At 37.4% G+C, this 15,949-nt stretch overlaps 2 protein-coding genes across 2 annotated transcripts; both read left to right on the top strand.

The window, feature by feature from the left end:
* The first annotated feature begins 12,970 nt into the window (after positions 1-12,970).
* Positions 12,971-14,367, top strand: LOC107060203 (uncharacterized mitochondrial protein AtMg00810-like). Its single transcript, XM_015307795.1, has 2 exons — positions 12,971-13,192; positions 13,489-14,367. The coding sequence occupies exons 1-2, from the start codon at positions 12,971-12,973 to the stop codon at positions 14,365-14,367; spliced, it is 1,101 nt and encodes a 366-aa protein (XP_015163281.1).
* A 510-nt stretch (positions 14,368-14,877) lies between these two features.
* LOC107060204 (uncharacterized) lies at positions 14,878-15,652 on the top strand. Its single transcript, XM_015307796.1, has 2 exons — positions 14,878-15,532; positions 15,603-15,652. Exons 1-2 carry the CDS (start codon positions 14,878-14,880, stop codon positions 15,650-15,652), a joined length of 705 nt encoding a protein of 234 aa, XP_015163282.1.
* Positions 15,653-15,949: the final 297 nt, after the last annotated feature.

The following is a 15,949-nucleotide window of genomic DNA, read 5'->3' on the forward strand; positions in this document are numbered from 1 at the left end:
CACCTAGGTTTCCTCCGATAAGATTAACTTGAACTCCTTGAATGTTCATTCTTCGCAAAGTTTGGTTCAACTCTGGATAGTAAGGAGTAAGTGGTTCACCTTGGCTCTGTATACTTGGCATACACTCGAGTCAGAACCTCAGAGAGAAAAAAACAAAAACAAAAAGTAAAATTAGGAAATATTTGACCAAAGTTCAATAATGTAGTTAAAATTAATCTAAAAGCCAAAACTCCCGGCAGTGGCGCCAAAATTTGATACGCTCAAATTACACCTTCCTAAAGAAGCATAAGCGATCGTTATCAAGTAAAGAATCCAACTTGTAGGTTGGGGTCGATCCCAAGAGGAAAATGGTTTAGACTTAACTTTAACCAACAATTATATTCGTTTAGTGTAATCCTAGTAATAGCAATCATTTCCTAGTGTACTACATGTAAAGTGATAAGTAAGGTATCTCTAAATCCTTGGTCCGGCATCTAGAGAATGTCACCCCGTATCTTGGTCCGGCTACGTGTGTATAACTTACTAACCCTTACCTTTACCTCATATTAGACATCACATCGATGTTCGGCGTAGTTATTACTTTGCACCAATCGACACTAGACTATTAGATAGTATCACACTAAATCTATGTTGATAATTCTTTTCTCGTTGATTACCTCCTTGATCCGGCAAGTAGCAACAAGACGAGTTCTAACGCGTGCACTCGTTAAAAAGACTTCTAGACGAAAGAATTATCAATGCATGCAATAACACTATTCAAGAATTGCTTAGTTACTATTCATACTTTGTTAATCGCTCATGGTTCCCACAACCCTAGTTGTGGAGTTTAGTTACCCATAATCATATGAACACAATTCATTGTTTTAGATGAAAGAATTATGAACTTACGTAAAAAGAATAATAAACTCAGAAATTCAACTTGAATTGCAAACACCAAATTCTTCAAAACGAACTTAAGAAATCAATAATTGCTAGGTTTGCAAGAATAATCTCCCAAGTCACAAAATACAACTAAAGTAATAAATGTCTAACCCCCAAAAAATGAGGTTTACATACCCTATTTATAAAAAAAATAAGTCATAAATTGAAAGGGAAACAAAATAAGGAAATTTTATTCAGGCACGCGTCTTCATTCCACGAGACTGACTCACAGACCGTAAATGGATCTACGGTCCGTGAGTCCCTACCGTCAGCCAGGACTTAGAAAAACTTTTCAGCTTCCGAAAATCAGCTTCTCTGAAGCAAACGATGGAACTGTAGTACGGACCATAGATCGATCTATGGACCATCAATGGCCACAGTGGTTCCACATTTGGTCAAATTTGCCTTCGGTCCGTGAGTCCCTACCGTCAGCCAGGACTTAGAAAAACTTTTCAGCTTCCGAAAATCAGCTTCTCTGAAGCAAACGATGGAACTGTAGTACGGACCATAGATCGATCTATGGACCATCAATGGCCACAGTGGTTCCACATTTGGTCAAATTTGCCTTCCATGCCTTGCTTGCTGATCTACGGTCACCATCTACGGAGCGTCAATGGACCTACGGTCCGTAGACCACCTCCGTAGGTGCCTTATTCTGCATTTCTTTCAGCTGTCTCTTTATGTCCGCGCGTAAACATCTTTCCTGGAAAACATGATAAAAACACATTAAAACCAATACAAAAAGGCCCTAGACACACACAACTCTTAAGTGAAATGTATTAAAATACCGTAAACTCACGGTATATCAAGGGGTTTCATTTTTCTCAACACAATCTTTTAAAACAAGGGGAGGAATTTCTCAAACTTCTTGATTTGCCTCCATTTCACCACACCCCCAACTTAGGCTTTTTGGCCTAAGTTGGCTATTCAAAACGACCAATGCTCCATGAAGATTATAGGTGGGGAAAAAAAGGGTCACATGTGTTCAATTTTCTTCCAAAGAAAAAGGGTAGGCTCAAGTGGTGTCAAGCTAGGTTCACACTCTCACAAGGAGGCCACAAAGAGGTATAATTGCAAAATTGGCTCACTGTTCACAAATTTCCTAAGATCATTTCTATTATTCGTTCACACTAGCCAATTGGACCAACGAGGAAAGTTCTAGGTATAACCAACACAATTATCAAACAAGGCTTTACCATAATCGCAAGTGTGCAATAATCATCACAACAGTCCCACTCAACAAATTGCATAGTCACAATGAGATGCTACGAGTTCACATATAACTTATGCAACTTAATTCGCCTCAACGGATTCGCACACACATGTCATTCACACAAGAGCACTATTAAAGTCATCGATATTTATCACAATCGGCACTCGAAATTACAAGAGAACAGCCACTTTCACACACATCAAGAGGTGGCAATTTTTTTTAAAATCGGTTCAAAACCATTTGCACATTAAAAATAATGAACCAATATGGATAAAAAACAAAGATATATATATATATATAAAACCAGATCCAACATTCACAAAACCAACAATCACAAAAACAACCCAAAAGAGGTGAGATTATAGAAATACCCTACCCCGCCAACAAAAGAAAAGCAGTTGTCCTCAAATGCAAAGAAACAATGATAAAGCCTAAAAAAAATAACAGAAAGGGAGGCAAAAGAGTCATCATGCCAGGCTAAGCCTGGGTGAAGTCTGCATATAAGTCATTCCCTCTGTCTGGGCATCAGTGCCCGGCTCATCCACATCATTGGCTTTACTGGAGTCCACCATAGACGTGTCCCTCAAAGAAGCCTGCACAACTGTCTCAATCCATTTTGGAATAGCATCAGAAAGTAGGGGTGCCAACCAACCCTTCAGATCCTCTAGGGTCTTCTTCTTGACGAAATCAGGGTAGTCATGCATAAAGTCTCGTGAACATCAAAATATAGCAATTATATCCGAGCTACAGCACTTCACCTTTCGACCTTAAACCATCACCTCATCCACCCACTTGAACATGCTGGCCATATTCTTCCCTTTAGGTACCAGCTCTCTGTATGCCGAATAAAACTCCCAGACCCAAGTAGGGATGTAAGGACCCTGGGGTTTTCTAAAAACCTAAAAACTGTGGAACAGCAAGGTGTTCCATACCTCCAGATATATGTCCACTACACCATCGGTAGAAAACCTCTTTTCCTCCAAGATGGTTCTCAAACCCTCAGCCTTCAGTCTGTTGAGTGACTAGGGAGGAGGACCCTAAACAGGTGGAGCCTGGACCACTGTTTGAGCTGGAGCTGGGGCTGGAGGAGGAGGAGGAGGAGGAGGCCTCAGAGGCACCGGGATACTAGACATATCATTTAAAGACTTGGATCGTAGCTCTGCTCTCCTAGCCTGCAGCAGTTGATCATCTTTCGACTAGGAGATGGAGGCTGGAGAACTATCTTCAGAACCACCCTCGTTGTGAGAGGGAATGAGGTACGTGGTATAAATTACCTCACTATCGGAGCTCTCCTCCGCTAGCGTGGGCTAGACTGGGCCTTTGCCCTTTCCCTTTCCTCCTTTTGGAGGGAGTTTATAGCCGGGGCCAAAGAAGCAACGGCCTCCTCATTTATAACAGTCCCCCGAGCCCTCTTCCGGGGCAGTTGATTTCTACCAATGACTTTGGGTCTAGCTATACCTGCAAATCAAGGTTAAAAACGTTAGATTTAATTGAGAAAAAGTTAGTGTAAAAGTTGCAGGAAGACTCGCCGAACACCTTCGACGAGCCAAGTTGGGCTCGCCGAAAGTTTCAGCAAGATATTAATCAGAATTAAAAGAAGGTCGGAGATGTCCAGGGCCATTCAGTGGATCACCGACACCATTCACCCCGAAAGTTACAGAACAATTTAAGGGAAAATGGGCATAGAAGGACGATCAGAAGGGACTTTCAGCGAGCTCAGGCATATCGTTAAAGTTACAGAAATCAAATCCAAAATTTAGAGAATTAAAGGCGATCAAAGTGGCGTTAGGCGAACCGCCAAACCACTCGGAGAGCTCGACCCAGCTCGCTGAGTAGCCATACCTGCCAGTTTTGCACCCCGGACTTCAACATCACACCCGCAGCCCACGAAAACAAAATGAAACTCACATCCAAGCAATTTAGTCAAGACCCTTAAGACCCATGCCCACGGGGTACTCAGACTTCCCCCGATTTGGCCAAAATTGGCCAATTAACGTCTTGGGCCAATAAACACCATTTAAAACCAATTACGAGTATTTACGCTACCATACGATCAATAAATCAACAACAAGCACAGATAACAACTAAAAATTTAATCATGCATTCTGTTACAACCAATTTTTATAGCGAGGTTAGGAAAATCAACCTTAGATGCCGAAAATTTGTAAAGCTAGGCTAGCAATGAAATTCAAAAGTCCACCCCAAGTAAAAGATCCCACGCAAAAGTAAGAACACAAATACAATAATAAAAATATATAGCGGTTGTGAGAGGTTGGAAGTTGAAAAGTATGAAAATGAAGAGATTTTTGAATTTAAAACGATTTGCCCTTTTAAGACTCTTCAGTTCGTGCGTAGATCGGTGACCATGACTTACGTCACTGACCCACTCGATGATGCGCGGAGTCGCCCTTTTAGCCCCCCAAATTTTATAGAACCCCAGCAAGCTGGGTGGTTCCTACAGCGATCCAAGTCGAGCTAGCCAACTGAATCTTTCGGTCGCCTAACTACCATTTTCCCAAAATTCAAACTTTTCAACCTGCACATTCAACACCCGTTATTCAAACAACAGTAATAAAAGCATTAAATCTTGGGTTTCCTCCAAAGAAGCGCCTTATTTAACGTTGTGGCACGACGTGGATACGCCTTTCACGGTTCATTTTTCGGGTTAGTCAAGGTATCACTTCGTAAACTCCCTTTTGGCCTTGGATTCAAATGAATTGAGATTTGACCCATTTGCATTTCCAATTGCTTGATAGACACTGAGTGAGAGGTGACTATCTGATTGAGTGTGGAGACGTCCTCTTTCATTTCTTTCAACACGTTGTGCGACCCTTCCACTTTATTGAGAATGCGTGCAAGCATGTCTTTTGCGCGAAAGTTCTCCGGGTCAGTCCTTTGCTTTTTTGTCTTTTGACGTTCATTGGGTGGAACGTATCTTTCCTTGTCACCATCTCGTTCCTTCCAATTAGCACTACGATCGCGCCATTCTCTGTCACAATCTCTCCATCCATCATCCCTTTCTCTATTCCAACTTGGATTTCCGCCTGACCTTGGATAGCTCGGATGGAAACCACCTCCTTGATTGGCAATAACTTAAACTTGAATTCGGAAACTAAATACTAACTATGAAAAATATGAATAATTCTCAAGTTAGTCTCGAAGCTTAGATTGCCTAACTTAAAACAGTTTGAAAATTTAAATATTTAAAAGTAATATGATTAACAATAGTAAAATAAAAGCCTCCCAAGGGTTCATCTAAGTTAGTTAAGAGTTAAACGTCGCAGCAACACAATAAGAGAAATAGAATAAGCTAAACTAGGAGATACGAGAATAAGGCAAAAATGAGAAAACTAGGCCTTAGGCCTAACTTTTAACCATTTTGGCCACTACAATATGTTGCCACTGATATATTTAGGTTTGGACCCAAAAATGTTTCATTTAAGCTTTCTTAAGTTGCTGCCTGCTGATGTTCAAATTTTTTTCAATTTCAACCCAAATACTTTCATTTCACCTCTCTTGAGCTACTGTCGCTTCTAGCTTTTAGGTCCTAACCCAATAATACTAGCTTCCCTTTCACGACTTGATGGAGGTTGACTCAAAGAGATGAGACTGCAAGGGAGCGAGGAGTCCAAGGACTCGAGGTGGTATTACATGTGAAGAAAGAGAAAAGGGAGAAGAATTAGCACATGTGAAGAGTAGATAATTTCACGTTCAAACACTGGAATGTAATAAAAATAGAGATACCTTGAATGAATAAAAATAAGGTCAAGCACACCAATTATATTCTAAGACAGAAAGGTATACTAACAACCACATATTATGCTAAACAATTTAACAATTAGACATTTGAAATGGGCGGAATATTTCAACTATAAATAAGGGAAACAAAAGTTAAAGGTCTGATAAAATAGTTCAGCTGACTGGATGTCTTAAAATTACTAAACAACTCAAACAAGATGTAAGCTAGGTGATCTTTAACAAATTACCCTCTAATAGAATATATTTTCTTTTTTCCACAATGATCAAACAAGTGTCTAATAGGTTAACCATATAACTATTTTTTATTAATCACGACTTTAAAAATATAAAAGATTGGCAACAATGAGTAACTTCACTTAAGCAATAAAAATTAGTAGTTGTCCAACACAACTGGATAGGATTAGAAAGCTACTGAATTGCAAAGAAATATTAGATAAAGAGAAACAATACACTAATTTGAATACCATACCTAAGGTTGAATTCACATCATATAAAGGTCACTGATAACTAAAATAGGAAGAACTTACACAGTAGAGTTCAAATATGCAAACTTAACCTTAAACTAGTTCAAACATGAGGCAAGAATGGGTTTAACATACATCACGCTTAAGATAGTTAACTATAAAGTTGTTGTCCTGATGATCACAACTTAACTCTAAAATGCAAGAGACTACCCATATGATTCACTTTAAAATAGAAAAATATCTTATCGGATTTTGGAAATAAAAATGAATAAAACAGACCACAGTTTAGGCAAGCAAGCAACCATATTCAACAAGTTAATACAATAATCCTATCTCAACCAATTCAAACATGAGTCTAAAGATAATGAGTTAAAAGAATTTAGGATGCATAAGAGTTGAGAGATTTCATTCATTCGAGCCTAACTCTTTGGGAAATGCTAAAGATCAGCCCCAAAGGTGAGTTATTTCTCACTCAAACAGGCCCTCGATTAGCATTGAGAGCCAATGGGTCTGTTGGTTGGTCAATCACATTAACAAGTTTCACAAAATAGGCAAGCAGAGATGACATTTCAGCAACACAGACATACTATCGCAACACATGAGATAGAAACTCTAAAATCAATGTAACTAAACATAATATTTTCACATCAAATTCTCTATATAGAAGGACACATGAGTGATAAATAAAGATAAACATGGAACTGCAAGATTACCGATAAGGCTAAAGAACAGAAGACAAGAATCCTTAAGATCAAGTGTAAACGGGATGCATACTAATCATATCTAATTCAAAGTATTTATCATAATGAAATTCTAACCTAATGTTCATATGAATATCGACTAAAACAAATCAACCAATTTAACTTGGAAGAGAAGCTAAACATAAGGCCTATTACACATAAACAAGAAGATATGATGCTAGGAATCATCCCCTTTTCAACAAATATGAATTTAATAACAAACAAAGAGCATAAAAAAAGAACTGGACATATTTGATACTTAAACGAGAAATACAGATAACGATATGAACTTAAACGATTTAGCTAACATTATCTACAACGAATAAAGAAAAAGTTGTTTTCATAATACTAAGACGCTGGAAAGAAAAACCAAATTTCTAGTAAAATCAAGAAATAAACTAATCTAATCCATTCATTAAACAGACAATGAAATAAGAAAAATATTTAAAAGAAGAAAGAATTACCTTTCGCTGAGCAACAAACTAAAACGACGAGTTGAGAAGATGACTCCACCACCTCTTTCAACTCGAACAACCACAAAAGCCACAAAATTTTAAACTATTGAACCAAGAATTCCCCAAAAAAAGCTTTTAGGGCAATCTTTTGTCTCCAAAAACTTCTCTACCCAATGAACGGTAAGGAGGAGACTATTTATAGGGGTTGAGAAATCTAAAAATCAGAGCCTAGAATTGATGTGGGACTGTGGGTAAATTTTGAAAATTCCTTGAGCGGATAAGGCTACACAACTGGAAGGTGTCTGATTCCAGTACTAATCCAACAGAAAAAAGATTTGGAACGCTTGATTCTTGAGAAGGACGATTGAGGTATCAAGATCGCAACAATTGTCTCGTTCAAGAATGCTCTTGTATGATTTGTGTATTGAAAGGATAAGGGAGAGAGGAGAGGACGACGCAGGTCTGGGTCAGGTTCGCTGGAGCTCGGGTTTGCTGGATTTTGCGCGAAGAAGACGAGGGTAGGGGTTGTTTTTGGGACGGTTGGGAAGAGAATTGGTGGGCCGAGTTAAAGAATGTGGGCCAAAAATTTGTGATCTCCTTGTCCACATGGGTCTTTAAAGGATGATTGAAGGACTTGGCCCTTTCACCGTATTTCAATTAAATCGCATGCGAAATAAATTATGTATTTAATTAACTATTAAGCTTCTTAAATTTAACAATGTAAAATGATCAGTCAACATCACAATTAAAATTATTTTAATAAATAAAAAGAGTAGTTATGTACCCTAATTGATTTTTGAGGAAATAAAATGCACCCTTATTTAAAATGTAAAATGATCATTTAACATAACAATTAAAACTATTTTGAAATAAAAAAGTAGTTATGTACTCTAATTGATTTTCGAGGAAATAAAATGCACAATTAGTTAAAACTCTATTTTTAGTAAACAATTTTTTTTCTAAATATTTATTCAAAGTAATAAATACATAAATCTATATATTATAAGTATAAGAAGATATATATATATATATATATATATAAAATTAAGGAAAATGACCAAATTTCCTCAAAAATAGTCTCGAAAGATTCATAAATAATTTATTTCAAATTGTTTGAAATCAAAGAAGCTTGAAAATTTACTAAATAGTGGAGGGCCAAAATTGGGTGTCAATAGAGGGACTTCCCTTCAATTGCTAGGAATGATGGAGATAGTGATTGGCGGGATCAACCTTACCCTTCTTGAAGTCAACCGACTCAGTAGGGTGCTTCTTCTAGTGTGGGTGGAAAATAGTGCTAGGACAAGTCTTATGTTCTTAAGACTTGTCATGTTCAGGAGAGTTCTCCCGAATAGATTCCTGGTATGTTTTGAGTCTTTTTGGTTTGATGTATATGCTTTGGTAAATCTAGGTGTTTTATTGTCTGTTTTCTGACTCCTTATATGGGTATGAAGTTGGTGTCGATCTTGAAATCTTTATAGAACCTTTTTATAGTATCTACTCCTGTTAGTGATTCCATTTGCCCAATTTCAGCTTCCTAGAAAACCAACTCATCTTTTACATTACAAAAAGGTTTTTATGGTTGTCAATGAGTAGTGTTGCTCACATTGAGCATGAAAAAAAGGAGTTAGTTCATGATGTTCATAAACTAGATGGATTGGATGTTCGCTTGGTTTATTCTGATGAGGGTGGTATCATTGTTCAAAATGGCTTAGAATCGTCTCTTATTTCAGATGTAAAAACTAAGATAGATTTTGATCTAATTATAGTTGAGTTGAAGAAGGTAGTTTCCAAAAAATCCATTGAGGCTTTCTCCCAAGATGGGGATGGTGTGATTCATTACAAAGGTCGGTTATATGTTTCAAATGTTGATGAGTTTAGGCGTTAGATTTTGATGAAAGCTAACAATTGTTAATATTCTACTCACCCGGGATCCACCAAGATGTACCGTGATTTACAAGAAGTTTATTGGTGGAGTGAGATGAAGAAGGACAATATGGAATTTGTGGCTATGTATCTTAATTGGCAACATGTGAAAGTTGAGCATCAAAAACTGTGAGGTTTGGCTCAAGACATTTGCATTCCTACTTAGAAGTAGGAAGATTTCAATATGGACTTTATTACGAGTTTACCCCGCACCCAATGAAAATTTGATTCTATATAGGTTGTTGTTGATCGGATGACTCAGTCGGCTCATTTTATTCCTATAAAGACTTGATTTTCAGTCGAAGACTATGCTAGGCTTTATATTTAGGAAATGGTGAAGTTGCATAGAGTGTCTTTATCCATTATCTCTGATTGATGTACTTAGTTTACTTCTTAGTTTTGGAGGTCGTTTCAGGAAGGTCTTGGCACTCAAGTGAAGGTTAGTATGGCTTTTATCCTCAAACCGATGGTTAAGCTGAGAAGACTATTCAATCTTTGGAAGATATTATTAGCATGATGGATAACTAAATGATTGTATATATTAATGTAATTATATAGTGATATAAATTAGCATGATCATATACATTTGTTGTAGAATCATATGAATAAATATTGTGATAGAATAGCTGATTTGGAGGGATAGCAAGGCAGATTTAGAGGGATTCAATGGCAGATTTGTATAGATAGAATAGATGATCTTTAGGGATAGGAATGGCGGATCTTTAGGGATGTGTAATCTTTATTTTCTCTATATAATGGAAAGACTCTCTCACTTTGAGAGGGATTCAGCTGAAAATTGACATGGTATTAGAGCCTTCTCTTGGCTGTCTTGTTTCATAGAGTCATCTGTGGTTCCTTTTAATTTTTTTTGAAAATCTTGGTTTTTGGCTACCTCTTGGGAATTTTGTTCTTGGTCATTCTAGTTGCTTTCTTGAGTCTTTGTAGTTTTATAGCTATTCAAAAGCATGAATTCACATCACTTTGAATCCTTCAGTGTTCGTTTCACTGGAAAAAAATATTCTTCTTGGGAGTTTTAATTTCAGTTGTTTGTCACCGGCAAAGAACTATGGGGCCATATAGATGGAAGCGATCCTGCTCCTACTGATGCAACAAAGCTAGGTGAATGGAAGATTAAAGATGCTAGGGTGATGACATGGATTCTAGGTTCAATTGACCCTCTTATTGTTCTTAATCTCAGGCCGTACAAGACATCTAAGGCCATGTGGGATTACTTACAAAATGTTTACAACCAAGATAATAGCGCAAGACGCTTTCAGTTGGAGTATGAAATTGCTAATTACTCTCAAGGAGGTCTTTCTGTTCAGGATTATTTTTCTGGATTTCAAAACTTATGGGCTGAATTTACAGATATTGTCTATGCCAAAATACCTACTGAATCTCTATCAGTGATTCGGGCAGTTCATGAACAAAGCAAGCAAGACCATTCTTTGATGAAATTATGCTCCGACTTTGAGAGTGTTCTCTCTAACTTGATGAATCGTGACCCGTCTCACTCTTTGGATGTTTGCTTTAGGGAATTACTTCGTGAAGAGCAACGTCTTGTCACACAAAATGCTTTTAAGAAAGAAAATGATGTCACTGTTGCATTTGCTGCTCAAGGTAAAGGAAAGGGCAGGGATATGAGTAGAACTCAATGCTACAGTTGCAAGGAATATGGTCATATTGCTAGCAATTGTAGCAAGAAGTTCTGTAATTATTGTAAACAACAAGGACACATTATCAAAGAGTGTCCCACGCGCCCTCAAAATCGTAGGATCAATGCTTTTCAAGCTAGGATAAATGGTTCCACTGATGATAACTCATCTTCAGGACAAGTTCTTACTCCTGAAATGGTACAACAAATGATCGTGTCAGCCTTTTCAGCATTGGGATTACAAGGTAATGATGTTACATCTAATTTTTGGATTGTTGATTCAGGCGCTTCCAATCATATGACCAACTCAACGAGCATCCTAAAAAATGTTCGTAAGTATCAAGGTCCATCACAAATACAGATTGCCAATGGTAGTAATTTACCCATTACCAAGGTTGGGGACATTACTCCAACTTTCAAGAATGTTTTTGTTTCACCAAAGCTCTCAACTAGTCTTATTTCAGTTGGACAATTGGTAGATAACAATTGTGATGTGAATTTTTCTCGTAATGGTTGTCTTGTGCAGGATCAGGTGTCGGGGACGATAATCGCGAAGGGGCCTAAAGTTGGACGATTGTTTCCTATACACTTTTCCATTCCTCCTGTTCTATCTTTTGCTTGTACTTCTACTGCTAGTAAAACTGAGGTTTGGCATAAGCGTCTAGGACATCTAAATTTTGTTGTGTTGTCTCATTTATCAAATTCTGGTTTATTGGGAAATAAAAATAAATTTTCAGTTGCTTCCATTGATTGTTCTACTTGTAAATTAGGCAAAAGTAAAACTCTTCCTTTTCCTAATTTTGGTAGTCGTGCTACAAAGTGTTTTGATGTCATTCATAATGATGTTTTGGGGCATTTCACCAATTATTTCTCATGCTCATTTCAAATACTTTGTGACATTCATAGATGATTATAGTCGGTTTACATGGGTGTATTTTCTTCGATCCAAATCTGAGGTATTTTCCATGTTCAAGACATTTTTGGCTTACATTGAGACTCAATTTTCTACATGCATCAAATTATTAAGATCTAACTCTAGCGGAGAATATGTGTCTTATGAATTCAAAAAATTCTTGCTTGACAAAGGAATTGTCTCACAACACTCTTGCCCATATATACCACAACAAAATGGAGTTGCTGAATGAAAAAATCGTCATCTTTTAGATGTCACTCGTACTTTATTGATTGAGTCCTCTGTACCAGCTAAATATTGGGTGGAAGCTTTGTCTACTGCTGTCTATTTAATTAATAGATTGCCATCTAAAGTGCTAAATTTTGAGTCTCCATATTTTCGTCTTTATCACCAAAATCTTAACTATAGTGATTTTCATACATTTGGTTGTGTTTGTTTTGTGCATTTGCCTCCTTCGCAGCGCAATAAACTTTCTGTACAGTCTACTAAATGTGCTTTTATGGATTATAGTACTTCACAAAAAGGTTTTATTTGCTATGATCCATGTTCTCACAAATTTCGTATTTCTAGAAATGTTGTTTTCTTTGAGAATCAATATTTCTTTCCTACGATTGTAGATCCATCTTATGTTTCTCCTCTACTTCCTACTTTTGAGGATTTATTATCTTCTTTCAACAGGTTCAAACCTGGATTTTTGTATGAATGACGTCGGTCAACTTTATCATATCTCGACACTGATCCGCCACCTAAAATTGTAACACAACTAGAATTTGAGAATTTTTCAAGATCTGGTCCTCTTGAGCCTACTCGATGATCTACCAAAGTATCTCGCACTACCAATTGGTATGGCTTTTCCTCTACTTTATCCAACATATATGTTCCATCTTGTTACTCACAAGCTTCCAAGCATGAATGTTGGCAGAAAGCAATGGAGGAAGAACTTTTGGCTCTTAAAGAAAATGACACATGGGACATTGTTACATGTCCTTCAAATGTCCGCCCTATTGGATGTAAATGGGTTTATTCAATCAAACTTCATTCTGATGGATCTCTTAATCGGTACAAAGCTCGATTAGCTGTTCTTGGTAACAGACAAGAGTATGGGGTGAACTATGAGGATACTTTTGCACCCGTAGCCAAAATGACTACGGTGCGAACTATTATTGCCATTGCTGCTTCACAAAACTGGTCTTTGTATCAAATGGATGTCAAAAATGCTTTTCTCCATGGTGATCTTAAAGAAGATATTGATATGAAACCTCCACCTGGTTTGTTCTCATCGCCTACATCAGATGTATGCAAGTTGAAGCGGTCTTTGTATAGATATTCTCATTGCCTACATCAGATGTATGCAAGTTGAAGCGGTCTTTGTATGGATTAAAACAAGCTCCAAGAGCTTGGTTTGATAAGTTTCGGTCTACTTTGCTACAATTTTCTTTTGAGCAGAGCAAATATGACTCATCTTTGTTTCTTCGGAAAACATCTACAGGTTGTGTTCTTCTTTTGGTGTATGTAGATGACATTATTATCACAGGAACTGATTCTTCACTAATCACTTGCCTCCAACAGCAGCTTAAAGATTCTTTATATCTTGGTACTCTTACTTATTTTTTGGGTTTGGAAGTTCATAATGTTGCTTCAGGTGTGTTTCTAAACCAACACAAATATACTCAGGATCTGATTTCTTTGGCTGGGCTTCAAGATTCCTCCTTCGTGGATACTCCATTGGAATTGAATGTGAAGTATCGTCGTGAGGAAGGCGGTCTTCTTCCTGATCCTACTATATTTCAACAATTATTTGGGAGTCTAAATTACCTTACTATTACTCGGCCTGATATCTCTTTTGCAGTTCAACAAGTTAGTCAATTTATGCAAGCTCCCCGTCATCTCCACTTGGTGGCTGTTCGTCGCATCATTCGGTATCTTCTAGGAACATCTACTCATGGATTGTTCTTTCCAAGTGGTTCTCCTATTCTTCTTAATGCTTTTACTGATTCTGATTGGGCGGGATGTCTTGATACTCGCCGTTCAGTCTCTGCTTGGTGTATATTTCTTAGAGAGTCATTGATATCTTGGAAGAGTAAAATGCAAGATCGTGTGTCAAAATCTTCAACAGAGGCTGAATATCGATCCATGTTTACTGCTTGCTCTGAGGTTGTATGGCTTCGTGGATTACTTGCTGAGATTGGATTTCCTCAATCTCATCCTACTCCTCTCCACGCTGACAATACAAGTGTTATTCAGATTGCTACTAATCCAGTTTTTCATGAGAGGACCAAACACATCGAAGTGGATTGCCATTATATAAGAGAAAGCTGTAGATAAAGGAGTCATTACTCTTCCACATGTGTCCAGCGATCTTCAAATAGCTGATGCGTTTACAAAATCCATGGCACAGCAACACCATCAGTTTCTAGTAGGCAAATTGATGCTTCTTGATCCACCAACATCAATTTGAGGGGGGATGTTAGCATGATGGACAACTAAATGATTGTATATATTAATGTAATTATATAGTGATATAAATTACCATGACCATATACATTTGTTGTAGAATCAAAGGAATAAATATTATGATAGAATAGTTGATTTGGAGAGATAGCAAGGTAGATTTAGAGGGATTGAATAGCAGTTTTATAGAGATAGAATAGTTGATCTTTAGGAATAGGAATGGTGGATCTTTAGGGATGTATAATTTTTATTTTCTCTATATAATGGAAAGACTCTCACTTTGAGTTTGAAAATCTTGGTTTTTGGCTACCTCTTGGGAATTTTGTTCTTGGTCATTCTAGTTGCTTTCTTGAGTCTTTGTAGTTTTCATAGCTATTCAAAAGCATGAATTCACATCACTTTGAATCCTTCAGTGTTCGTTTCACTGGAAAAAATTATTCTTCTTGGGAGTTTCAATTTCAGTTGTTTGTCACCGGCAAAGAACTATGGGGCCATATAGATGGAAGCGATCCTGCTCCTACTGATGCAACAAAGCTAGGTGAATGGAAGATTAAAGATGCTAGGGTGATGACATGGATTCTAGGTTCAATTGACCCTCTTATTGTTCTTAATCTCAGGCCATACAAGACAGCTAAGGCCATGTGGGATTACTTACAAAAGGTTTACAACCAAGATAATAGCGCAAGACGCTTTCAGTTGGAGTATGAAATTGCTAATTACTCTCAAGGAGGTCTTTCTGTTCAGGATTATTTTTCTGGATTTCAAAACTTATGGGCTGAATTTACAGATATTGTCTATGCAAAAATACCTACTGAATCTCTATCAGTGATTCGGGCAGTTCATGAGCAAAGCAAGCAAGACCATTCTTTGATGAAATTATGCTCCGACTTTGAGAGTGTTCGCTCTAACTTGATGAATCGTGACCCGTCTCACTCTTTGGATGTTTGCTTTAGGGAATTACTTCGTGAAGAGCAACGTCTTGTCACACAAAATTATTTTAAGAAAGAAAATGATGTCACTGTTGCATTTGCTGCTCAAGGTAAAGGAAAGGGCAGGGATATGAGTAGAACTCAATGCTACAGTTGCAAGGAATATGGTCATATTGCTAGCAATTATAGCAAGAAGTTTTGTAATTACTGTAAACAACAAGGACATATAGCAATTGTAGCAAGAAGTTTTGTAATTATTGTAAACAACAAAGACGCATTATCAAAGAGTGTCCCACGCGCCCTCAAAATCGTAGGATCAATGCTTTTCAAGCTAGGATAAATGGTTCCACTGATGATAACTCATCTTCAGGACAAGTTCTTACTCCTGAAATGGTACAACAAATGATCGTGTCAGCCTTTTCAGCATTGGGATTACAAGGTAATGATGTTACATCTAATTTTTGGATTGTTGAGTCAGGTGCTTCTAATCACATGACCAACTATACGAGCATCCTAAAAAATATTCA

Source organism: Solanum tuberosum, unplaced genomic scaffold, assembly GCF_000226075.1.
Source record: "Solanum tuberosum cultivar DM 1-3 516 R44 unplaced genomic scaffold, SolTub_3.0 scf00067, whole genome shotgun sequence".
Classification (NCBI taxonomy): Eukaryota; Viridiplantae; Streptophyta; class Magnoliopsida; order Solanales; family Solanaceae; genus Solanum; species Solanum tuberosum.